General features: G+C 46.7%; 1 protein-coding gene across 2 annotated transcripts in view; it reads left to right on the forward strand.

Moving 5' to 3' along the window:
- The window catches only part of CCDC92B (coiled-coil domain containing 92B), a 31,379-nt gene extending 14,058 nt beyond the window's left edge, over positions 1 to 17,321 (forward strand). Inside the window, exons 3-5 of one of the 2 annotated variants that reach the window (XR_014520041.1) lie at positions 5,040 to 5,087; positions 12,440 to 16,518; positions 16,877 to 17,321. Coding sequence is in view for 1 of the 2 variants with exons in the window: in XM_083479655.1 (XP_083335781.1) it covers positions 5,040 to 5,087; positions 12,440 to 13,203 (812 nt within the window). In the remaining variant the exon portion in view is untranslated. Of the gene's footprint in view, positions 1 to 5,039; positions 5,088 to 12,439 lie in introns of both variants that reach the window. The other variant, XM_083479655.1, reaches the window with a different exon arrangement.
- Positions 17,322 to 27,335: the final 10,014 nt, after the last annotated feature.

Consider the following 27,335-nt stretch of genomic DNA (forward strand, 5'->3'; position numbering starts at 1 on the left):
AGAGCCCAAGGAAGAGGATCCTGGGGAAAGTCCTAATGGGGTGAATTTCCCTTGCCTTGTCTCCCCACCAGTCCCCACAGTGCAAGGCACAGGTTCCACCTCCAGCTGTCAAACAGCTCTGTCCATCAGAAAGTTCTTCCTGGTGTTCAGTAGGAATCTCTTTTCTTGCAACTTGAAGCCTGTGGTGAAACCAGGTCTGCCTCCAGGAATGTATTCTGCTCTGGTCAGACCTCACCTGGAGTACTGTGTCCAGTTCTGGGCACCACAGTTCAAGAAGGACACTGACAAACTGGAACGTTTCCAGAGGAGTGCAACCAAAATGGTCAAAGGCCTGGAAACGATGCCTTATGAGGAACGGCTAAGGGAGCTGGGCATGTTTAGCCTGGAGAAGAGGAGGTTAAGGGGTGATATGATAGCCATGTTCAAATATGTAAAAGGATGTCACATAGAGGAGGGAGAAAGGTTGTTTTCTGCTGCTCCAGAGAAGCGGACACGGAGCAATGGATCCAAACTACAAGAAAGAAGATTCCACCTAAACATTAGGAAGAACTTCCTGACAGTAAGAGCTGTTCGACAGTGGAATTTGCTGCCAAGGAGTGTGGTGGCGTCTCCTTCTTTGGAGGTCTTTAAGCAGAGGCTTGACAACCACATGTCAGGAGTGCTCTGATGGTGTTTCCTGCTTGGCAGGGGGTTGGACTCGATGGCCCTTGTGGTCTATTCCAACTCTATGGTTCTATGATTCTATGAATGTCATAAACCATGATCTGCACTAAGGCAAGAATGTCCAGCTGCACAAATATAAGATAATAATAATAAATAATATTTTTTTATTTATACCCCGCCCTTCCCGGTTCAGAAAACCGGGCTCAGGGCGGCTAACAACAAAATTAAAACACTTAATTGTAAAAGCAGCATAAAATACAGTATAAAAACATGAATAACAATAAAATTCAAAGTTCAGAAATCAATTTGGGGGAAATCCATCTAATAAGCATTAGATAGTCACCAGGGCTAGCTGGTTGTATTAGTCCTACCTGGGCCAGCGAGGAGGCCAGGGGAGAATTAGCTGTGGGGTCTCAGAGCGGGCGAACTTCATAAAAGGGGAGAGGGAAGGAAGGGGAGGGAAAGAAAAGATCAGGCTGAATTCAAATTAAAGGCCAGGTGCAATAGCTCTGTCTTACAGGCCCGATGGAAGAAGGTTAAATCCTGAAGGGCCCTAGTCTCATGGGACAGAGCATTCCACCAGGTCGGAGCCATCACTGAAAAGGCCCTGGCCCTGGTGGAGTTGGACCCTTCCAACTCTACAGTTCTATGAATATATGTCCAGTCCCACCTGTTTGTTGCGCCACCTGTCCTATCCATCTATGAGAAGGCAGTAATGCCTCCTCCATCCCCCAGGTCACAGAGATGTCAGTGCAGGTGTGAATAGACACTGGTCTACCTGGCTGGCAGCAGCTGTCCTGGGATCCATGCAAGGCTCTTGTTGGGTCCCAATTGAACATGCTGGGGGTTGAACCTGCCACCTTCTGCATCCCCTTTCCGAGTGAAGATACAGTGTCTTCTCTTGAGTCAGGAGGAATGGCCCTGGCTCAGTGGCAGAGCCTCAGCTTTGCATGCAGAAGGTCCAGGTTTAATTCCTGGCACCTCCAGGTAGGGCTGGGAGAGACTCCCTACCTGAAATCCTAGAAGAACTGATGCCAGTCGGAGTGGACACTACTGACCACTACTGACCACAGAGTGGACACTATGGACTGACGGGCCAATGGGCCAATTTGGAGGAAGGCAGCTCCCTTCGTTCCTATTGAATCAAGACCATGAGTTGTCTTCTTTTCAATAGGGCATTCCTACCATCATCATCATTAATAATAATAATAATCATCATCATCATGTTTGTTTGTTTGTTTGTTTGTTTGTTTGTTTGTTTGTTTGTTTATACCGCCCATCAGGCTGGACTTCCCCAGCCACTCAGGGCAGCTTCCAACAAAATATTAAAATACACTAATGCATCAAACATTAAAAGCTTCCCCAAACAGGGCTGCCTTCAGATGTCTTCTAAATGTCAGGTAGTTGTTTATCTCTTTGACATCTATGGGAGGGCGTTCCACAGGGCAGGCACCACTACCGAGAAGGCCCTCTGCCTGGTTCCCTGTAGCTTTGCTTCTCACATCGAGGGAACCGCCAGAAGGCCCTCGGCGCTGGACCTCAGCGTCCAGGCAGAACGATGGGGATGGAGACGCTCCTTCAGATATACTGGACCGAGGCCATTTAGGGCTTTAAAGGTCAGCACCAACACTTTGAATTGTGCTTGGAAACGTACTGGGAGCCAATATAGGTCTTTCAAGACCAGTGTTATACGGTCTCGGCGGCCGCCCCCAGTCACCAGTCTAGCTGCTGCATTCTGGATTAGTTGTAGTTTCCGGGTCACCTTCAAAGGTAGCCCCACGTAGAGCACATTGCAGTAGTCCAAGCGAGAGATAAGCAGAGCATGCACCACTCTGGCGAGACAGTCTGCAGGCAGGTAGGGTCTCAGCCTGCGTACCAGATGGAGCTGGTAGACATCAAGACCATTAGTTGTCTTCTTTTCAATAGGGTATTCCCACCACTCAGTTGAGGGGCTTGCTCCGGGTGGCAAATGAAGGTGTCAGGGATTGGACTCGAGAGGCGGTGCGAGAGATGAGGAGGAATGGTGGGGATCATGCCCCCTGCTTCCCCTGATTCTGCTGAAGGAGAGGAATGCAGTATTGAATTACAACAGGGCTTTGAGGAGTTTGAGGGAAGTCACAGCTCAGAGACATGCGAACAGAAGATTTGGGAAGTGTTAGAAGAAGGGGGGAAATGTGGAAGGGGAACCAGCTGACATATTGTCACTGGAGAGTATTTCTGACCCCCCTTCCCCCAGAACTCGGCATTCATTAAAGGTGCAGGAACAATGGAATCAGAGACATTTGACCACAGGTGGCCACCGTAAGGGAAAGTGCTGTTGCTACGAAGGAGGAAGGAGGAACCCAGTTTGGAGCAACGCCATTGTTAAGGCTTGTTGCGTTCTTTTGTCTCTCACTATTGGGATTAAATAAAACTCATTAAAAGGGACTCTACCTTGTTTTCTCTGCCCTTGTTGCAACCAGAGAAGGAATAGCTTTCCCATAGCCTTGACAGAGCCTTGACAGAAGGCTGTAATCTGATACGCACTTACAGTGGAGTAAATCTCATTGACCTGTTCCTGCGCCCTATTCATGTCTCTACATAGGATTGTGCCATTAAGGCCCAATCAAAGGGCGAAAAGACCGTGTTTAATTGAACGCTGTTGGCCGCACTGCCAGAACAGAGCGCCATTTGGCATTTCCCTGGAAATTTAACTGGGTTTGTTGCATCGCACAGAGAAACCGGCATCCGATAAAGGATTGGTTTCCAAGTCTGGCGTGGAGTGCGCTGGGATTCATGCCTTGCTGCCAAGCAAAGTGCTGTTTGCCCTTCGAATGCAACCACCTCTGGGGCTGGCCTGGTTTTACAAGAGAGGAAGGAGATAGACTGAGTGTTCTCCCAGCATGCATTTCTGCCCCACTTCTGGGCCTGCCTCAGCTTCTCGGAGTTAATCAGGCCGAAACTGCCTTCAAATTGCACAGCCGGCATTTGAGTTTGATTTGGAATCTGGCAGCATGAAATCTGAGGCACTCAGGGTGCAAGAGCAGATCTGGAAGGGTGATCCCTTTGGTCTAGCCACCTCATCTTGGACCTTGCTATTTGGCAGTCGGCGTAGTGGTTAGAGCAGTGGTTCTCAATGAGTGCGGCACTGGGGTGGCAGGAAAGGATGGCAAATGTGGCAGGAAAATTCAAGGGGAAATCAAAGAAACATTTCAACGTCAACTGACGTTGGAGAGAAATTGAGTTGAGAAATAAAATTAAGGGTACATATTGATATGGGAATGTATTAGATAAAATGTAAAGAAATATACAATAATAAGAGTACATTCATTTGTAAAAAAAGGAATATACAACGGGATTGACAGAAAGTCCGTAGTGTTGTTGCATATAAGATTTTGGAATAGCTTTTTGTCTTTGTTCTTTCTTTTTTTCTTTCTTTAGGTATATAAATTTTGTATATGAACTTTGTATACATGTTGGAAATTATATTATAATAAGCCCTGTAATGTAATATGACAATGTATGCATATGTAACATAAGAACGTTAATAAATAAATAAAATGGGGAGGGGAAAAGAAACATTTAAACATTTCAAGAGCATTGGCTATTCTTCTGCAGTTCCCCACAACACCTTGTTCTAAACAGGGATTTCCAACTCAGACAAATGTGAAAGATCAGAAAAGAGAAAGGCCTCTTTGTGTTGATGCGGAGATGAGAGTTGGCTTGGCTCAAATTAGACCTGAAATAAATGAGATTGCCCAGCAGATGCAAGCTCACACCTCTCAATGACTTTGTTTACGTACATACTTAAGGCACATATGTAAAAGGCTCATTTATAATTATATTTTGGGAGTGATTCATATTCTTGCATTGCTTAATAATAATAATAATAATAATAGAATTTATATACTTCCCTATACCTGGAGGTCTCAGGGTGGTTCACAGAAAAGATCAACATAAAAACCAAAACGTATATATGATCAAAATGAAAACAAGAACTCAATAACTCACACCCCCGCCCCCGCCCAAAAGAAAGACTTTCTGGATGTCCCATGATCATATTATAAAGTGGTTGCATTCTATGTTTTAAAGCAAGCATTGTTGTTTCTTTTTGTTTTCCAATGTGTTTCTTCATTTTAAAATTTTAAAAAATATTTTGTTGAGAGCCACCCGGAGTGGTTACATAGCAAAACATGGGGGTGGGGTTTTTTTGCTGCAAACGCTGCAAAACTTTGGCACGAAGTTGGAGGGGATCCCAGATTTCAGGGTTCATAGTTCACGAATCCCATCTGGTTGGCCGCTGAGAGAACAGGGCGCTACGCTAGACAGGTCATTGAACTGAGCCATCAGGCTTCTCTTACATTTCTATGTTCTTACGATCTCTTTTCTTCTTCTAGAATTGACTCATGATCTTGAAACAAAGGAGCTGGAAGCCAGTCAGCAAGGTAAGAGGAAGCCCCCTTTGTGGGTGAGATGTTGTTAAGAGCATGAGACTCTTCATCTGTGATTCAAAAAGCGGGCGAGGCATTTGTATAGCTCTGTCCCAGGTTCAAAACCCTCTCCGGTTAAAAGGGTTTGGTAGCAGGAGGTGAGAAAAGATGCCTCTCTGCTTGACTCCCTCAAAAGCCACTGCCCCTCAGAGGCCACAGTGCTAATTCTTTACAAATATATATATATATTAACTTTAATAATGTGTTTTAACCTTCTAGAGGAGACCAGGCTGGCCTCATCCCTGTTTTCCTTCCACCACCAGACAAAGCCTTTTTTGTACCAATGAGCCTTTGGCCCCTAGCTAGCTGTTTTCTTTTGTGTGTGTGTGCTTTTAAATGTTGTTAAGTGTTTCCAGTGCAGTTTCTGATACGGCTACAGTCATACCTCGGAAGTCGAACGGAATCCATTCGACTTCCAAAACTTTCGGAAACCTGGGCGCGGCTGCCGATTGGCTGCAGGAAGCTCCTGCAGCCAATCAGAAGCCATGGAAGGCCGTTCGGATGTTTGGGTTCCAAAAAATGTCCATAAACCGGTACGCTCACTTCCAGGTTTGTGGCGTTCAGGAGCCAAAACGTTCAACTCGCAAGGCATTCGACTTCCGAGATACAACTGTAAAGGGACCCCTGACCATTAGATCCAGTTGTAGCCGACTCTGGGGTTGCGGCGCTCATCTCGCTTTATTGGCCAAGGGAGCCGGCGTACAGCTTCCGGGTCATGTGGCCAGCATGACTAAGCCGCTTCTGGCGAACCAGAGCAGCGCATGGAAACGCCGTTTACCTTCCCGCCGGAGCAGTACCTATTTATCTACTTGCACTTTGACGTGCTTTCGAACTGCTAGGTTGGCAGGAGCAGGGACCAAGCAACGGGAGCTCACCCCGTCATGGGGATTCGAACCACCGACTTTCTAATCAGCAAGTCCTAGGCTCTGTGGTTTAACCCACAGTGCTACCCGCGTCCCTCCTGAGTAGGACTAGCTTTGGCTAAAACCAGTGCTATTTTTTTCTAGAAAACGAGGTGCCAGAACTCACCGTGAACTCCTCCCCTGTTCTCTTATAATGACAATGGCACCCACATAAGGGGTGCCAAAGCTGAGTTCCAGATGGGGGTGGGGAGCCCTGGCTAAAACCCCAGGCCTTGAAAATAGTTTCATTTCCCCAGCTCTCCCAGGCATGAATGCTTTTCGACCCAGTCCTAATTCTTAGCGACAGTGCGGCCAGCAGAGGGTGCTGAGTGAGCATGTGATTGGCGTTCCCTTCTAGGCTTGGAACAGTTCCCAAGGATTCCACTATTATTCCACTTTGCCGTCTCGGTTTCTGGCCTGGCCTAGTTTCGCTCTTTACCAATGATGTTTACGGGTATTGTTTGCAAGTCTTCAGACTGAACAAGCTGGCATTGGGTGCTCAGAAGCCTTCTTTCCTCACCGCTTCCCACTGCGTGGGTGCATAGGAAAAAGAAGTCAAGATGTTTGGATCAGTGGTCCAGACTGGATTCCATGACATTCATTATTTGCACATCGCCCGTATTTCTTGCCCAGGATCGGTGTGATCATTAGAGTATCCAACTCTTTCTCTCTATCTATCTCTCTCTCTCTCTTTCTTACATTTGTATAGCAATCTTCAAATATCTAACAGGCTGTCACATGGAAAATGGCGCCTCCTTGTTTTCTCCTGCTCTGGAGGGTAGGACTTGAACCCATGACTTCAAGTTACAAGAAAGGAGAACATTTGGAAGAACTTTCTTACCACTTCTCTAGAGGATTTGGAGGGGGCAACATCCTCTGAATATTGAGGGGGCTCAGCCCCATCCAGAAAAATATTCAACTGCATCAGCCCCTGGGAGTTGGCACCTATGTCTGACAGTAAGAGCTGTTTGACTCCCTTGGGAGATTGTGGACTCTCCTTCCTTGGAGGTTTTAAAGCAGAGTTTGGATGGCCATCTGCCATGGATGCTTTAGCTGAGATTCCTGTATTTCAGGGGGTTGGACTAGATGACCCTCAGGAGGTCCCAACTCCACGATTCTATGATTTAGGGATTGCTGAAACCCCCAACCAGCAGTGGCCTTCGTGGTCAAGTGACAAAGCCACCAATAGGAGGACAGGAAGCTGCCTTATATCCGACAGTAGTTCTATCGTGTTTCCCAAAGTTGGGTCTCCAGCTGTTTTTGGACTACAACTCCCATCATCCCTAGCTAGCAGGACCAGTGGTCAGGGATGATGGGAATTGTAGTCCTGCAGCCTTGGCTGCTGGATGATGGAGGGGAGAGAGAAAAGGTCCCAAGATCTTTATCGCCAGGAGCAGCTCTTTTATCACAGCGAGGTGGTGCTGCTGAGCGTCTGGCGGCCTCGCCCCGGCCCCGGAGGCAAAAGGCGAGGCTGCAAGTGGCACAACAAAGGCGTTTGAGGCGTAGACGGCAGCAGGAAGTCTCAGGCGAATGGAATGCTGGTGGAAGGCAGACGCAGAGAAGCAAGTGGCCGATTCCAAAAAAAGCCTCTCCTCCTTCTCTGCCACACCCTGGAGGAGGAAACAGCACCGCAGCGAAATGTATCCGGTGCACCTTGATGTCCTCAGCTGCCCTTTGTAGGTTCAGATAAAGCAGAAGTCAGCCCGTTAGGGGTCACCAAAGGCAGCCCCACCAACCTCAGCCAGCCCTCAGAAACCGGCCTTTGATAACTGCCTTTCTTGAAAAGATGTCCCAGTCCCTAACAGCATCCAAAGAGCAGAGCTCGAAGGACCGTTTCTTTGCAATAGGGCACGATTTTATTTATTTCCATCGGAAGAGCATGGGACTCTTAATCCTAGGGTTGTGGGTTCGAGCCCCACATTGGGCAAAAGAGTCCTGCCCTGAAGAGGGTTGGACTAGAGGACACACACACACCAGCCCCTTTCAACTCTACAAATCTATGATTCTAGGCAAATATTGAGGTTGTTCAGTCCCACCAGCACATGCAAATGTCTGGCTCATTTAAGACTATGCAAAAGAGTTTTTTGGATTTGATATCCCGCTTTATCGGGGACACGGGTGGCACTGTGGGTTAAACCACAGACTTGCCGATCAGACTTGCTGAGCAGAAGTTTGGCGGTTTGAATCCCTGCGACAGGATGAGCTCCCGTTGCTCAGTCCCAGCTCCTGCCAACCTACCAGTTCAAAAGCACGTCAAAGTGCAAGTAGATAAATAGGCACCACTCCGGCGGGAAGGTAAACGGCGTTTCCGTGTGCTGCTTTGGTGGCTTAGTCATGCTGGCCACATGAACCAGAAGCTGTACACCGGCTCCCTCAGCCAGTAAAGCGAGATGAGCGCCACAACCCCAGAGTCGGCCACGACTGGATCTAATGGTCAGGGGTCCCTTTACCCTTTACCTTTATATCGGATGTATAACCAGATGTTGCTGGATTCTCCCATATCCAGCAACCCCAGGATGGTGACAGGAGCGAGCCAGCAGGAAACCACACCGAGCCAGTTGGCGTTAACTCTTTATTAGCAAAAGAAGGATCTGCACAGGTGTGTCGGGCCTAATGAACACAGCAACTGATCTCCAGCAGGCCTTTTCCCCATGAAACAGTTGCTGAGACTGAAGGTCTCTGCCTCCCCGCAGCTGCCTAAGTCCCCTCCTCTCCAGGGTTTTCCCCAAGCAATCTTAGACTGCGCCTACATGGAGCTAATTTCTCCTCCGCCCTCTTCATGCCTCTCCTGTTACTGGGAGACCAGCGGGGAGGGGAGCTTGTTGCAGCAGCAGAAGGAGACACCCATGCCTCTTCACCAGCCAGACTCATCTCTGCCTCTTGGCATCCCTCCTCTCCTGCTTCAGCTTCTGACTCTGGACTTCTCTCTGCCACAGACCCTCCCCGCTCACTAAGCCCTGCTACCTCTTCAGCTTCTCTTCTGACACCTCCTGTTCCCAGTCTTCTCTCTCTGACCACTCACTGTTGTCCCACCACCGCTCCCCAGGCTCTGAGCCTTCTTCTCTTGGGGGTCCCCCATCTGACTGCTCCCACCATTCCTCTGCACCCAACCGGTCTGTGGCATCTAGCCAATGGTCAGCAGGAGGGTGGGATGGCAGTTGTAGCCCCAGAACCTTCTGGAGAACCACAGATCTCCATCCCTGGGCTAGGTGAGGACTGTGCATGACAACATAGGATATCGGAATAACTCATTGCTCTCTAAACTCCTAACTAGAAGAGGGCAAGCGAGGTGATAGGGGAAGAGCAGGGCAAAAGGAGCATCAGCAAATTCATTTCTTCCTCAGCATCCTTGGATCTGCAAGCAACTGACTCACGAGCCACCCTATTCCACACAAGAGGCCGCCTCCCATGCTGTGGATTCTTTGCCTATGTCAGCTTTCACTATCCCAACATCTTATAGGACAATAAACTGATGATGAGTCAAATAATTGCTTCCCCCTTGTCACCTTGTGTACATCCACGTCTCTCAAAGAGCTCCTTGTAAGCCTCTGAAGAGGCAGTGCTGGGAAGCAATTGCGTGTAGGAGAAGGGTTGAAATAATAATAATAATATTAATAATAATGAAAGGAATCCACAAACTGGAACGCCCTCTGGACAGGTTTTTGCATGGCTAATCCTTTGGCTAGGATGTCTTTGCATTACAGTGTCTGAGAGGTGTGTTAGCAGGCATTTACATAGAAAGCTGGAAGTGGAAGCAAAGTGACTTCTTCTTCTGGGGAGACTGGATATCATCCTGCAGGCATACCAGATCTGTGCGCTCCAGCTGTCTTTTGCCTGGGCCAGTCCTGGGTTTTCGGTCTGGCAAGCCAAAACAGGTCCATGGCAAAGATCAACAAGAACACTACCCACCAGGCACTGAGCTTGTGGAGCTATCTGCAGGGAGTCGTTCATCCAAAAGCTGTGTCATCGGGCAGTGAAAAGGGTGGTAGAGCACATGCTTGGCAGCCTACATTGACAGAAAGCCCATTCTGTGTCCAGGGCGGCTGTCAACCAGCTCCGTTTGGTAGGCCGGCTGAGACCCTACCTGCCTGACCGTTGTCTCGCCAGAGTGGTACACGCTCTGGCTATCTTCTGCTTGGACTACTGCAATGCTACCTTTGAAGGTGACTCGGAAACTGCAACTAATCCAGAATGCGGCAGCTAGACTGATGACTGGGAGCGGCCACCAGGACCATAGAACACGAGTCCTAAAGGATCTGCACTGGCTCCCAGTACATTTCCGAGCACAATTCTAAGTGTTGGTGCTGACCTTTAAAGCCCTAAATGGCCTCTGCATTGTAAACCTAAAGGGGTGGCTCCAACTCCATTGTTTAGCCGCTGTTGTTTGGACTGTTGTCCATTGTCCGGACACTGAAGTTCCACCTTCGGGGGCCTTCTGGTGGTTCCCTCACTGCGAGAAGTAAGGTTACAGGGAACCAGGCAGAGGGCCTTTTTCGCAGCGTTGCCTTCCCTGTGGAACGCCCTCCCATCGGATGTCAAGGAGATAAACAACTATCTGATTTTTTAGAACACATCTGAAGGCAGCCCTGTATAGGAAAGCTTTTAATGTCTGAGGTTTTATTATGCTTTTATATTTGTTGGAAGCCTCCCAGAGTGAATGGGGCAACCAAGTGAGATGGGGTGTTGTTGTTGTTGTTGTTCTTATTATTATTAATCTTCAATGTTCTAGAATCTTCAATGTTCAGTCTTCTAGAATCCTTGAGTTGGAGGACAGCTTGAGAGAACATCTAGTCCAACCTCAACCCCATCCATGGTTCTTACATTTTCATCCCGCATTGGAAAATACCTGCATTGCAGGGGGCTGGGCTAAGCACTCTTGGGGTCCCTGCAATACTATGATTTCCCCTGAGGACATCTTGAAGGGTCTCAGGACTCATCCACACTTCCCCTTGTCCGTCTGCTTCCCCCTGGCTAAAACTGCTCTTTACAGTGATCAAATGGAGCAAAATGTGTTTTCTCCAGGTGGTTATTTTCTCTGATTCCGCACTAAAGATCAGGTTTTCCCAGGGAAAGGAGTGGGACAAGGGGAAACTCCTTGGACCCATATCTAGAAAGTGTGGGTCAAGCAGAAAACCGCTCAGCCCCATGCTTTTCAAAGCGAAAGTGTGAGTGAGCCCTCAGTAGACCATTATTTGTTTTCATTTCACTTAAAAATATTTCTATAGCCCAAATATATTTGGGGACCCCCTCCCCAAAAGGGCTCAGCCCTCAGGAGCTGCCCCCCCTCCCTGTTCATGATTGTCTGGGTTTTCTGTTTCTTCTGTGCATCACAAGTAGCACCGGGACTAAGTTCACAGTTACGTCTTCTGCATCTCGTCTGCCCTTGTTTTTGTCCACTTGAAAAATCTCAGTTAAGAAAAAGAAAGCCAAGAAGCCTCTAATTTTCTCTTGAATGTAGACCTTTTTCTTTTGAAATTCTTTTTTATTCAGTTTTACACTACGCATTTAAATTAGACATCATCACCAGCATTTAGGATTCCCTGAATCCTTAGACTCCCCTCCATGGTTTCCATTTTCAATCTTTTCCTACTTCATCACATATTTTCTCCATTTTTCTTAAAGAATCTGTTTTTACCTTAGTTTTTAGTATATTATAAGCGTTACTCAAATCCTGCCAAAGTTTTTAGTTGCTTACAATGTTCTCTTAAGCAAATTGTAATTTCCCCCATTCCTTATTTAAGTTCCTCTCTTCCTGGTTTCTGATTTTCCCGGTCAATTTTGCCATTTCGGCATAGTCCATCATCTCCATAAGCCACTTGTCTCTGGTAGGAACTTTTTCTTCTTTCCATCTCTGGGCCAGTAGTGTCCGCGCTGCTGTCGTCACATACATAAACAATTGTTTCTGCTCCTTTGGTATCTCTGCACCTAAAATTCCTAGTCAAAAAGCCTCTGGTTTTTCCCAGAAATGTTATTTTAAACTTTTTCCCCCAACTCATTATATATACAGTGGTACCTCGGATTACAGACACTTCAGGTTACAGACACTTCAGGTTACAGACTCCGCTAACCCATAAATATTACCTCAGGTTAAGAATTTTACTTCAGGATGAGAACAGAAATCGTGCTACAGCGGCACGGCGGCAGCGGAAGGCCCCATTAGCTAAAGTGGTACCTCAGGTTAAGAACAGTTTCAGGTTAAGAAAGGACCTCCAGAACGAATTAAGTTCTTAACCCGAGGTACCACTGTATATATATCATTTCCAGGAATGCTTTTGTTGTCTTGCACGTCCACCACGTGTGGTAGAACTTGCCTTCCTTCTCCTTGCACTTCCTTTTGGCTAAGATCAAGTGTAGTGTCTGTTCTTCTCAGTTTAATATCTTGATATGTTCTCTATTTGAATGCAGACATCATTGACCAGGAGCTGGAGGAGAAGTGCAAGATCATGGAAGCCCAGCTGCAGGAGAAGGAGATGAACAACGTGGAGCTGCGCAAGGAGCTGAGGCACAAGGAGAGTTTGGTGGCTGCCCTCCGCTCCAACCTGAGGAACAAAGAGAGGAAATTCCTGGAGGAGCTGAAGAGGAGAAGCCACCGGGTGACCATCCTCAACACAGAGCTGCAGAAGCAGACGGAGGCGGCTGCCTACCTCTCCTTCCAGCTCCACGCCACCAAACAGAAGCTCCACAGTTCCCGGCAGAGCGGGAAGGCCCTGCCCGAGATGCCCCCTGAGAAACCTTTCCTCCCTCCGCCCTGCGGCGAGGCGAGGCCCAAGAAACGGACGCAGAAGTCCCACACTCGCCGGCAGGCTTCCAGCAACTTCCACAGCAGGGGGGCCTTCAAGGAGCCTCCGCCCCGCGACCGGCTGAGCAGCTTCGAAGACGTCGAGCCCATGCCCGACCCGGCGCTTTTCCTGTACATGAAACGGCACCACACGCCGCCTCACCGCCAGAGAGCGGAGCATCACAAAGCCTCGGCCTTGTCCGCCAAGGCAGGTGCCGACCAAAGCGACCCCAAAGGCAGCCGGCTGAGGTCATCCGCCCGGCAGGCCTCCTCGGAGCCAACGGAAGCTTCCGGAGGCGCCAGGACTTTGGGCAAGCCGCGGCCGTCTTCCAAAGGGGAGCAGCACAAGCGAAGCGGCCCCAGCCCCCAAACTTCGAAAGATGTTGACTAAAAGGGGGCAGGCAAGTGAGAGAGATATGCTAGAAAAGGGGGGGGAACACGCAGCCATTTTGAAATTGCTTTTCTTAAGAGGTCACACTGGGGAGGGGGGCCGATCTTTTCAAGTACATCCCTAAATTAGAGGTAGTCTCAAGAGGGAGTGCTGTGGGGCCTCGTAGGTGCCGCCATTTTGTCTACCAAGTTGGGAACGGCGTCCACAACAGCGGAACTGCCAAGGCTGGAGTGGTTTTGAACATTGCGGTCGGAGCCGCAGTGAATGTAGCAAGCCGTTTGCCGCCACACCACTCAACAAGCACTGCACAACGTCTCAGCAAAGAGGATCGAGGAACTGAACCTGAAGTTTCCGTGCCTTCAGATTAACAGCTTTCTTCGTTGGTTTGCTTTTTTTAGTTTTCCCGTTTCAAATTCTGACATCAGCTTCGAAAGCCTGCTGTCTGAAATCTCTGCATCAGTGGCAAAAACTGATGCTTCGGTGCTGGCAGCTGGGTTTTTGGCTCTTCTGAATGTGTACGATTCATCCCATCTTAAATGGGTGTGATTTTCTTTTCCGTTTTAGCACTAGTTGCGATACCTTTGGCTCAAAGAGAAGGTGGCCTCAGAGGCTGGTTATGGGAGAGTGTTTGGGAAGGGGGCTTTGATGGGATTTGCTGGGGAGGGAGTAGGTTTTGGGGAGTATCTAGAGCAGGGTATTCTTTTAAGAAAGTAGCATTCAATCCACCTCCTTTGGGGGGTCGAACGACGAGGGGTTGGACAACAAAGTGCAACTCTAGAAAACATAAACATGAATGGTGACCATTGTTCTGCTTAAGTATAGGAGAACAGTATAACACCAGAGTTGAAATCCTGGAAAGTATTTGTGATGGATACCCAGGCTTAACTTACAGGGCTGCCAGAGAGATTTTAGCCCATTGGTCTTCTGTGACTGCCTCCTTGGCTGTTTTTTGGAAGCTACAGGGGAGGCTGTGTCTAAAATTGTGAGGGGTGTTCTGCCCAAGGGGGTTATGCCCTCTATCTCCCTGCCCCCCATAATGCAAGTACCAATGGGCATAGTGCAGTACAGGGTGTGATAGCAGGCATCCATCCTCAGAGGTATTTGGGGAGGGATTTAACTAAGGCTGGGTCTACACTGATCTGGAAAATGCTATAAAAATGCTGTTATAGCTCCCATTGCAATTTCCCATTGGTGAAAGTTCACTGCTCTGGGGCGCCCTCTGGTGTCACATTTTTATAACACATTTTTAACGTTATAACTCACCAGTGTAGATTAGTCCTAAGTCTTAAGTCTCTCCTGCAAGACTGAGAACCCTGTGTCCCTCCAGATGTTGCTGCACTACAACTCCCTGATCATCAACTGGGGATTATAGGAGCTGAATATCTGGACGGCCACCGGTTCCCCATCTGTGGTCTTCCTCTTTTTCTCTCTTTGCTTTTGCACTCTGCAGGCAGGGAAGATGCCTAGGCACACCCAGTGTTAAATGGGGAGATTTTGAAAGTGAAATCTGAATTTCAAGCCAAACTTAAATTCTGGGTTTAGGGTTCTTTTTCCCCCTTTTTTTCTTTTTTGGCCAAGTTTTGAATTTGGACAAATGTTTGTCTTGGGCAAAAGCTGAATCATAAACACAGGGGTAAGTATCTATGCATTCCAGTTCCTTGATTCTAACATCACAATACTAAGAGCTCAATTTAAAGTATCTACTCAGTGCTCAAATGATAGAGGGGCCTTTGGTGACTATTTCTAGATGACCACAAGAGGACCATGATTTGGGTGAAACTGAGGGGGAGCCAGCAGGAGCATCCAACATTAGTCGTACTCGGAGCAGATCCATTGGAATGAATGGGCGTAATTAACTTTAAATTTGTTAATTGCAATGGCTCTACTCCGAGTAGAATTTAGTTGACTGTGGAGCTTATGCATTCCTGTCTCCCGCTCCAATAATTTGAGTACTGACCTGCCCAAGAGGAATAATTCAGGTTTTTGGTTTTTGTCTTTCAAAAATATGTTTGGGGACCCAAATCATGAAGGACTGGGGATTTTTCCAGCCTTGGTTGGCCTCCAAGTTAGGGGGCTGAAAGCCTATCCAGCATAATGGTGGGGGGGTTGGATATGCTCGCATAGAACTGTAGAGTTGGAAGGGACCCTAAGGGCCATCTAGTCCAACCCCCTGCAATGCAGCCATGTATAGGAAGAGACAAAAAAATTGCACAGCAACCTGTTCACTGAAGTGGAGTGAACGGGGCAAAATCAACCAATCTCAGTCTAGGCTAGAACTCCGACATCTTCCATGGAGTTCTGAGACGGAGAGGTTTGGTTCCAAATTCTCGTCGACAGATCGCTTTACCTTTTGAGGCAGAAGACGGGCCGCTGAGTGACAATCAAGACGGTTGAAAGGGTATGGCTTGGAATTCAGGAATTCAGGAGTTCTGGGAAAGCCACCGAGGTCTAAAAATACGCATCCGTCCATGTCCATGCTCATGTGCTTGGCAGCATACACACCATGCACTGAAATCACATTTGCTCTCCGCAAAGAATCCTCGAAACCGTAGTTCACACCTCGCAACGCTACAACTCCCAGCGCCCTTAGCAAACCACAGTTCCCAGGATTCTTAGGGTGGGTGGGGAGGTGCTTAATATGTATGGTGTGTAAGTTTAGCTTACAAGTTTTTGCTTACAAGTTTTGCTCATCTGCTTCCATAGCGACGTTGTGCTTATTCAAGGCAGTGATCCAAAGTGCTCTTACGATGTACCCGCAGAGCAAATGTGGGAGAGAGAGGTCATGAATGAATGAAATACTAGGAACGCAAGTGGGGCCTACAGCAAAATGTTGCAGTAGGAAGCGATATTCTTTTTAGGATTCCAGCCATTCATCAATGCCTTTTCCCAGGATACTCCATTCCGTTGTTTTCCTCCCCTTGCCACTGAGAATCAGCTGCACAATATGCTGTATTTTTCTGTGTATTGGACGAGGTTTTTTGACTCAAAAATCATGTCAAAAAACTGGGGTCGTCCAATACACGGATAGTGGCATGGGGGGGGGGAGAAGCGGTGCGCCTGCCAGCCAGCCGGTTGGCAGGAACGCAACTCCCCCCGATGCCACTGCGTGCGGGCAACGATCTAGGGAGTGTTTCCTGCCCACAGCTGCGTGGGGGGAGAAGCTCAACAACTTTGGGCCATTTCCCCTCATTTTCTTAAAATTGAATCCCACAAAATAGAGGGGGGTCTTATACATGGGGGCATCTTATAGACGGGAAAATACAGTATATTTAAAGCAGTATCGTACCACTTCCCCCAAAGATTCCTAGGAATAAGGTAAGGGTAAGGGGACCCCTGACCATTAGGCCCAGTCATGACCGACTCTGGGATTGTGGTGCTCATCTCGCTTTATTGGCCGAGGGAGCCAGCGTACAGCTTCCGGGTCAGCATGATTAAGCCGCTTCTGGCGAACCAGAGCAGCGCATGGAAATGGTGTTTACCTTCCCACCGGAGCGGTACCTATTTATCTACTTGCACTTTGACATGCTTTTGAACTGCTATGTTGTCAGGAGCAGGGACCGAGCAACGGGAGCTCACCCCGTTGCGGGGATTTGAACCGCTGACCTTCTGATCAGCAAGTCCTAGGCTCTGTGGTTTAACCCACAGCGCCACCCATGTCACTTCCTAGGAATAGTAGCCTGTTAAGCGTGCTGAGAAATGTTTGGAGGTCACCCCATTCCGCTCACACAACTACAGTTTCCAGAGAGATTTAACAATCAACTCTTCCTAAGGGACCTCTGGAAATTATAGCTATGTGATGGAAATAAGGGTCTTCTAGCAGTTCTTTGGGAGCATCTGTGACTGTCTACAGGGGTGTAAAACTGCTTTAAATGTGTAGTGCAGATGGGGGCCCTGATAGATTTCCATGCCCACTGGCATGCTCAGTCTCCATTGGACTCTACTTGGGAGGGGGCTGACCCCTTAGTTTGTTTTGCTACATATTCTGCATGTGTGAACTTCTACATGCCTTTGGGTTTCTACTTGTCCCTTCTAGGCACAGATCTGAGTGGTTTTGCCCCTGTCCTGCCATTTCCCCTGGGGAAACCCGCTCTTTAGCAATAAATCAGCGCAAACAACAATCCGGAGAAACCCCGATTGAAGTTTGCTCCGATTCAGCTGTAAAGATCGGGTGCAAGGGCAAGTTCGGATGAGCCCTGAGCTTCCGAAGACAAAAATCTATTCAAGAGCAGATTACTAAACCCGGGGTGCACAAATCAAATCTAGATCTGGTCCATTTCATTTTGCATGCATGCATAAATCCATCTGATCCCATTTCCACATTCATCTGTTGTTTTTTAACTGCACAAAAATTCACATTGAAATAGGTATTTTCATACACATTTTAGAAATGTGTTTTGATGCATTTCACAAGGCAACAGAAGATTCAGGAAACACAAAAGCCAGTAATAACTTACAGCACTTACTCAGAAGTAAGCCCTCTTGATTTCAGTGGGTTATATTCAACGTGGCTTGAAAGTGAAAGTCACTTCATGGTATACTTGCTTTGTGGGCAACATGTTTTGCGCCAGAGGAACGTGGTTGCACAAGGGAATGCATCAGGTGGTTGTACGATAGTTTTTGCAATCAGCAATCAGTGCAGAGAGTTTCTGCTTCTGCAACTGTTGCGTTGGAGTCTTCTGTTGCTCAACATTAAGACTCACCTGTCTGCTAGCACAAGAGAATGTTGGATGCAGCCCACAGGGACTTACTCCAAGATAACTGTGATTAGGAGTGCAGATGTAAGAGGTCTTCTAGTCTATTTCATCTCTCTTCCACCTGTGTGGCATATCAAGAGATGAAACCCCCGAACTTCTGGGTCAAACCCAGAACCCGGTAACTCTGTGTACTACATTCAGCAGGTTGGCTCCAGACAAGTAAGCGGAAATTGGGTCCCGCGGAAACCAATTGGACAAGTTAATTTGGAGAAGGACGGCAGTGGTAGTGGTAGAACACCTGCTTCTAACATAGGCAGAAGGTCCCAGATTCTCTGGGTAGGACTGGGAGAGACTCCCTCTCTGAATGCCTGGAAATTCGCTGCCAGTCAAAATAGGCAATACCAAGATAGATGGACTTGGTATAAGACAGCTTGCTATGGGTGGTATACAACTAGGTTTTACTCAAGAGTTGAAATTAATGGACCTAACTTAGTCATGTTCATTAATTTCAATGGGTTTGCTCTTAGTAAAACTTATTGGGCTAGCTTCCTATATTCCTACTTTATTTCCCATTGAAATCATGAGGGAACTATGTTTCAACTGACATAGACTGGATCCTATCTAATGAATGAAGCAGTTCAGAGGTACCAACTTGGCAGTCTTTGGAATGAAGCTTTTGAATGACCTGCGGAGTCCGCAGAACCAGGCTCTGCTTATTTACAGCTACTCTTTCTTAGTCCTATGTTTCCTTTTCCTCTTGTGTAGGAAGGAGCAAATCCATGCAGTTGCATAGTGCAAAAAGATACAAGGTGCACAGTAACATAATTATTTTTCAGTTGGGCAATCAAACGTTCCAGTCATCAGGAGTTTTGTTTCCATGAGGGTCGCATTATGCTGGGAAGCATAGAGCAGTTGGGAAAACGTATAGATCTGGGCTGAAAAACCAGTTGCCTTCCAGAAGTTGGTGAACTCCAACTCCCATCAAGTGTGGCCAATAGCCGGGGATGATGGGAGTTGTAGTCCAGCAACATCTTAAGGGCCACAAGTTCCCCACCTTTGGAATAAACGCGAATGGGATATTGGCAATCACATGAATGGTAGTGGCTCATGCCCATTGGCGACTGGTAGGGCAGAAGGTGGGGAGCCCAACAGTAGGTGGCGCCAGAGCCAATGAGAATTCATTCTAGCTTTGTCCTCCTCCTCCTCCCTGCTGAGTTCTACAAGGCCAATACTGAGATCAAGGAGGAGGAGGAAGCTGAGAGCCCGGGCTCCACTCTGGACTGTGTGTAAGTAAGAAGGGAGACAGATGGGCGCTGACTAGAGGCAGACTGAGGTTGGTGGGGCAGAACCTCATTCGTCCTAAGGGAACAACCTCCGCTGCTTATATATGCAGCTACAGACAGCACCAGAAATCAGCGCCCGCCAACAGGCTACAGGACACATAAACAGAAGCCATTTTCTCACTGGTAAGCCAGTGTCTCTGTCGCACTAGGGATGAGCAAATCTGTCAATTTCGGTTTCTTATTTTTCTAGTCTTAAGTTTTCCCGTGTTTTCACATCAGTTTGCGAATCTTATTTAAAGTCGTCGTGGAGATTCATCAGCCTCTTCAGGCAAACTTCTCCTAACATAAGCATCTTCCTATGCCCTTTCCAGTACTGAAACCCCCTCTTTTCTTTTCTTTTTGCAAAACAGCTTCCCCTCAAATAACGCATTCTTGTCTGCTCTTTTCCACAACCACATGTGGGCAATTCCGCTCCTTTCCTGCTTCTTCAGTGGCTGTTTCGCTGCAGCCCGAAGCTCCGCGTGCTTCTGAGATGGGAATGAAGCTCTGGCTCGCCTGAGGCTGCTTTGCCCAGCGCTGTGCATGCGCGGCGAAGATTTCCCCATTGCATGCGCAGAGAAAAGCTCAGAACGGAGCCCGCTTTCGCACGCATGTAGCGCTACGTAAGCGTTGCGGTTTCTGGGTATGCAATGCGGCTTTGCTCATTCGGAGCAACTACTGTACATTCAAAAAGATTTGGGTTTCTTTTTTAAATAATAATAACAATAACAATAAAACCTTTGTATTTCTATAAACACAATCAGAAATATATAAATATATATATATATTACCAGTGTTTTTACATTTTTAAGCAAGGAGTCCCTGCGTCTGAAGGAATAACTCGCAAAAGCACACACCTGATGAAATGCAGAATCTTTTCTAACAGCTGTGGATGGGTGTATGTGGTTGTACAGATTGCCTTGTATAAATTATACACTGAACAAGAGATTTTTACGATGTTCTTTCTCCATCTTCTGTTATAGGCTTCCTGCAAGAGGATTATAAATAGCTGAAATGGCACATTTTACCTGTGTACTTTTACCTGTGCGCAAGTCCCACTGAACTAGGTGGAACTTAATTTCTGGAACTGACAACTGGTTGCGCGTTTGTTGTGTATATCGGCCTCCTTCAACCTGGCTCCCTCCAGATGTTTGGAACGGCAACACCCATCACCTGTGACTGACAAGGATTGCCTGGGGCCGATGGGACCCAACATCTGAAGGGCGCCAGCTTTGGGAAAGGTGTCGCAAATGTAAATATCTGCTGTATTTACATTTATCAGGGAGCGTACCAAATGAAATTGGCCCGCTTTGTACGATGAGGACCAACATTCAAATGTTTTGTTAACTTGTACAGCTTCACAACGAGACTTTGGGAAGGCTGAGGCATAGCAATAACTCATTGTAGTTATGTAAACAGTACGTCTTGTTATATTCACATGGGCTAAAGATGCCTTCGGTGTTGCTTAACAATCACTTGGGCTATGGTTTCCTGATTTTGCATCCGTCTCCTCCATTCTGGAATTGTCCAGCTGGCTGAACATCTCTTTTTGTCTTATTTTGTTGCACGTTCTCCTTCCAAATGAAAATGTTGCCTCCCCTCCACAATGTGTGTGTCTAGCTTTTAAGCGCTCTGAGAATTGTGTCCGCTTAAAGTGAAACTTTGGGGCGGGGAGGAATATATGAATACTGCTCTTATGGGAGTTGTTGTGCAGCAACCTTTGGAAGACCAAAGCTTGCCCACACCAACGTAAGATGTTGGATCTGGCAATGACAGTGTAAGGCCATCTTCTCACAACCGCTAGATGAGGTGGTAAATGCAGATCTCTGGACTGTGCCACTAGAGACCGTAGACGCAGACTCATGTCACTGAATGTTACTTGGCTGAAATAGTGTTCATAAAATCCTACAGTCTTTGCTCTTCCCATCAATAAATTGCTCCAGATGTTCCATACCCTCCAACATTTATCTGACGAAAATAGGAATGTCCTATTCCATCATCATTTTACTATTTATACCCCACCCATCCGACTGAATTGCTGGATTGCTCCAGCCACTCTAATATATATAAAACATAATAAATCATTTAAAAAATTTTTAAAAATCCCTATACAGGGTTGCCTTCAGATGGCTCGGGGGCTGGATAACTCCATTACCCCCCCCACACACACACATTTCTCTGACGAAAATAGGGACGTCCTAAGGAAAAGCGGGATATTCCAGGATTAAATCAGAAACTGGGATGGCTTCTGTAAATCCATAAAGTTAGGCAAGGCTACATGACCCCTTTTGGGGTGTATGAATGGCATATCTTCCAACATTTCTCCGATGAAATAGGGACATCCCATTCCATAATGATAATTTTATTCTGTTTATACCCAACACATCATACTGGGTTGCCCCAGCCACTCTGGGCAGCTTCCAACATATAAATTTTAATAATAAAAAACATTTTTTAAATAACAAAGTGCTCTTCAGGTCAACAGCACTTTGAATAAGACCAGCAGGTCTCTACACAATCTTCTCCAAGCTAAATACTGTATAACCAGTCCCTCACTGCTTTCCTCATAGGACTTAGCCCTGGCCATGTTTGACAACCTCATTCTAACCTCTTCCAATCAACAGACATCTTCCAGCTCCTTTACATCCCTCGTTCTTAAGATGCGGTGCCCAGACCTGGAGACAGGAGTCCAGATGAGGTCAGACTGAAGTAGCACTTCAGATTGAAGTAGCTCTTGCAGAATAAAGTAGCACTCTGGTGGTGGCGGCGGCTAGGAAACTCGATGGCTCTATTATTCAGTAGCCTTTTTTCTTTTTCTCAGTCACATCACACTGCTGATTTGTGCTCAGCTTGCTGTCAGCTACAATTCTTGAGATCTTGTTGATTCATTCAATTTCTTAGCTGCTCTTCCTCGTGAGGTGCCAGGGCAGGTTGCAGCAGATAGCACACAATGCCGTAAAATAACAAAAACCTGGCTCATGACCCCCAGACAATGTTGCTGCTGCCAAGACAGGGACCCCTTATTCTATACCTGTGCATTTGGTTTTTATTTTTTTTAAAAAAATATTTTTATTATATTTTTTCCAGATAAAGACATACAAAAAAAAACAAGAAAAAAGAAAACAAAAAAGAAAAAAGCAAAAAGAAAATTCCATCATTTCAAAACTTCTTTCCAATCATCTACCGGACTTCCCCACATCCCCCTCACAGTGCATTCTTAACAATAAAAATGTCAGCAAGTTATGACCTTGTGTCGTGCATTCTTTTATACTTTCAGATATTTACATTTAAGTTTAAATTACTTATTATCCATTTGTTGCTAAAACCAATATAGTGTTATATTTAAACGTTGGTCCTTTCATTAATATAACTTAGTTTCATATAAACCCAATCTCGTTGCTGGAGCTAGCCTTTCCAAATCCTGCGAATTCTTATAATTCATATAACTTATAAAGTTTTTGCAAATAGTCCTTAAATTTTTTCCAATCCTCCTCCGTTGCTTCTTCTCCCAAATCTCGGATCCTGGCAGTCATCTCGGCCAATTCCATATAGTCCATCAGTTGCGTCTGCCACTCTTCCAGTGTGGGTAAATCTTGAGTCTTCCAATGTTTTGCAATGAGAATTCTTGCTGCTGTAGTTGCATACATAAAAAAAAACGTTCTATCCTTCTTTAACACCTTTTGGCCGACAATGCCCAAGAGGAAGGCCTCCGGTTTCTTAGGAAAGGTGTACTTAAACACCTTTTTTTAACTCATTGTAAATCATTTCCCAGAAGGCCTTCACTTTTGGACAGGTCCACCACAGGTGAAAGAATGTCCCTTCAGCCTCCTTACATTTCCAGCATTTATTATCGGACAAATGGTATATCTTAGCAAGCTTGACTGGGGTCATGTACCACCTGTATATCATTTTCATAATGTTTTCTTTCAGGGCATTACATGCCGTAAATTTCATACCGGTGGTCCATAACCTTTCCCAGTCTTCAAACATAATGTTGTGCCCAATGTCTTGAGCCCATTTTATCATGGCTGATTTAACTGTCTTGTCCTGAGTGTTCCATTTAAGCAGCAAGTTATACATTCTCGAAAGTACCTTAGTCTTTGGTTCTAACAGTTCTGTCTCTAGTTTCGATTTTTCCTCCTGGAATCCTATTTTTTTATCCAACTTAAAAACCTCTTGTAATTGAGCATAATGAAACCAATCTTGCACCTTATTCTTTAGTTTTTCAAAGCTCTGTAACCTCCAATTGTCACCAGTTTTTTCTATTATTTCCCCATATTTCAGCCAACCGGCCTCCATATTGGGTTTTTTCCAAGCCTTGGCCTCCACTGGTGATACCCACCTCGGGGTCTTACTTTCTAATAAGTCTTTATATTTTGTCCAGACCATAAATATTGCTTTTCTGACAATATGGTTTTTAAACATTTTATGAGTCTTTACCTTGTCGTACCACAAATATGCATGCCATCCTAACGAATTATTAAACCTTTCCAGATCTAGGACGTCTGTGTTCTCTAAAAGCATCCAATCTTTCATCCAGCAGAAGGCTGCAGCTTCATAATACAACCTTAAGTCTGGCAGGGCTGTGCATTTGGTTTTTAAAATATATATATATATATATATATATATATATATATATATATATATATATATTGCTTTCCTCAGTACAAAACGTTGCATATGTCTCTGCATGTAGAAACCTCAATGTCAGAGGAAGGGTCTGAGTGCAGCCTTCTCCATGACACGCTGGCTTTCAACATGTAAGGATTCCTTTTGGTAGAGGATAATTCCATCCTTTGAACTGCCGCAGCCACAAACCCAGAGTCTGAAGTGGTACAGTCCAGACAGCAGCTTTAACAAGCTGTGGTTTACCAGGATTTTTTCAGGGAAATAAAGTGTTTCACCTGTGATTTGAAAGCGCAGTGTGGATAAGCTTACTGCTTCATTTCTGTTTCTGAGAGTTGGGCCTAACACAGACTGCAGATGTACACAATGGTTTCTTCTGGGGTGCTTTTTTTGTTTCGTTTTGCTTTCCTGAGGATGTTGGAAACGTCTTTCCCGGTCAGCGCAAACCATTTCAATTAAAAGCCATATTCTCCAAACTAGTCCATTGTTACTGATGGATACCTACGTTGAACCAATTTCCGATCTGAGAAACGTCCGTTCCTGGAGCGCACGTCTGATGCTGCACAACTGGGGGTGACAGGATTCAGAGTTACAGATAGGTAGCTGTGTTGGTCTGCCATAGTCAAAATAAAAAAATTCCTTCCAGTAGCACCTTAAAGACCAACTAAGTTAGTTCTTGGTATGAGCTTTCGTGTGCATGCACACTTCTTCAGATACACTGAAACAGAAGTTGCCAGATCCTTCTATATAGTGAGAAGGTGGGGAGGGGTATTACTCAGAAGGGTGGTGGGAATGGGTGATTGGCAGATAGCTGAGATTCACAGTGAGGATTCACAGTGTCAACACCCAGCACAACTGAACAAAATCTGGGAGTTCTAGCAGGGTCCACAGGGACTGGTGCCTTGCATGCTACTCCAGCAACCTCTTCTGGGATAGCTAGCTCTGCATTGCATGACGGGGTATAAAAACGGCTTCCTCCTAGCTAATTCTAGCCCCACAGCCAACTAAGCTGGGTTGGATCTGGACACGGGGGGGGGGGGGAGTCATAAATAAGTCAGAAATTAGATCTTTTCAACAACAACAAAAAATCTCTACGGAAAATCGCGTTTTAAAATTCCCTGCTCTCTGGCGCCATCTTGTGCTGCATGTTTATAGCACATTCAAATCGCTGTTTCTTTACTAATGTCGCTGAGTCCCTAGCTAGCTAGTTCACTAGCCCAGGACTGGAGGTGGCAGGCAGTGGCTGCAACAGCAGTCGCACCAACACAGCAGGGGGAGCGACCCGCAATGCACTGCAAAGTGGTTGGGGATTGGGGCCAATCTCTGGGAGGTGTCGGTGCAGGGAGTGTGTGTGTCCAGTTGCAATATATTGAGGGCTCGCCCTATCCTGAATAGCAAAATATTATTCTGGAGCTGGCTATATAGCATATCAACTTTCAAGAGCACGGGTGGTGCGTACGTGTTGCTATTTATCACACACACCACATTTCCCCCCGAGGCGGCATGCATGATTCTCCCTCTCTCCATGTTATCCTCAAAACAACCTTGTGAGGTGGGAGAAGCTGAAAGAGTCGGCGACTTGCTCAAGGTCACCCAGCGAGATTCGGGACTGTCAGTGGCGTAGCGTGGGGGGTGCAGGGGGGGCCGGCCGCACCGGGCGCAACATCTGGGCGGGGCGCGCTAGCACTCGCAGCTCTCTGCCCCTACCTGGCTCACTCACTCTCTCTCACTGCAGTGCTGGCTGTGCGAATCCGATCCGAGCCGCTGGGTCGCCACCCACTGTGGAGGGGGTGGGTGCCAGGCGTGCGGTGCGGAGAGAGAGCGAGGGACTATCTGGGGGAGGGACAGTGCAGCGGCCGTCCAGCGCAGCGCTGAGCGCGGGAGAGAACCACACCACACCAGACCAGGCAGCAGCAAGAAGAAGCTGGCAGCGGCGGCAGGTTAGGGGTTAGGGGGCGCAAATTACTTGCCTTGCCCCGGGTTAGGGGGCGCAAATTACTTGCCTTGCCCCGGGTGCTGACAACCCACGCTACGCCGCTGGAGACTGTTATCTGTATCCCAATCATTCTTCCTTGTGCATCCTTGAACCACTGATACGGGTCATATTTGGATTTAATATAGATCACAACCTCTCTTTTTCTAGTTTTAACTGATGTTAAACAGTCCACACCCAATCTTTTATTTATCAAGACTCTTCTATGTCGTTTTGCAACATGAGTTTCTGGAAGGCAAATCACATCTACCGTACTTTTCTGTGTATTACACGCCCCCATGTATAAGACACCCCCTGTTTTGGGGGACTCAAATTTAAGAAAATGGGGGAAGATGGCACAGAGCATTTTTTTATTTTTTTTTTGCAGAGGATTGCCCCAGAGTTGTTGAGCTGATTTTTGGGGGGATTACGCAGAGTTGCTGAGCTTTTTTTGGGGGGGGGGTTGCTGAAAATCACTCACCCGCACGTGTCCCAAAATCCGCCTCTCATCCGTCCCCTCGCCGGCAGAAGCTGCCAATCGCCCGCCCGACTCCCGCAGCGTCAGCCAATCAACACCAGCCATTGATGCAGCAACCAATAACACGCCCACTAGCCGCTGACAGCCGCAGCAGCAACCAATCAAATGTCCACCCTATGCACTATCCATGTACCGTATTTTTTGCACCATAACACTCACTTTTTTCCTCCTAGAAAGTAAGGGGAAATGTCTGTGCGTGTTATGGAGCGAATGCCTGCGGGTGGCGGGGGGGGGGAATCTGCTGCAGTCGTGAACAGAGGATCCATGGTTCCCCTTCCTTCCCTCCTCCATGGTTACAAAGCATGGATCCACATGGATCCTCAGGATTTTTGCATTGGGCTACTCCAAACTCACTGTCAGATCACATGTCTGTGGCCACAGCATGAACCACAAAAATCATATATCCACTATTTCGTTTAGAATATTTTTTTTCTTGTTTTCCTCCTCTAAAAACTACATGCGTGTTATGGTCTGGTGCGTGTTATAGAGCGAAAAATACGGTATAAGACGACCCCCACTTTTAAGCATAATGTTTAAAGAAACAAACCTAGTCTTATACACAGAAAAGTACGGTAATTTTTTTCTTTGTAACACACGTCCTGTCTTATTTATCTTTATTATTGAGTCCACGTTTTTTAAAAAATAGATCCATCTCAAAAAAAAAAAAATTAAAATTATTAGATTTATCCTAGTGCAACACTCTAAGCACTACATTACTTTTTTTTTTTTTTTTTACTGTTTGCACATTCCCTGTCCTTCGCAGAATGGTCTCGGGGCAGATTATACTGGGGAGAGGTGTAAGAGGCCTTGCTGTTTGTGTGTGTGTGTGTGTGTGTGAGAGAGAGAGAGAGAGAGAGAGAGAGAGAGAGAGAGAGATTGTGCGCGCACACTCCTGTTGAGTCACCCGCCGCGTGAGGAATATGCCTGTGCTTGCTGCCGAACGGGGAGAGCTCTTGTTTTCTCCCTTCCCCTGCCAAGTT

Source organism: Podarcis liolepis (assembly GCF_965112155.1).
Source record: "Podarcis liolepis genome assembly, chromosome: 16".
NCBI classification, from domain to species: Eukaryota; Metazoa; Chordata; class Lepidosauria; order Squamata; family Lacertidae; genus Podarcis; species Podarcis liolepis.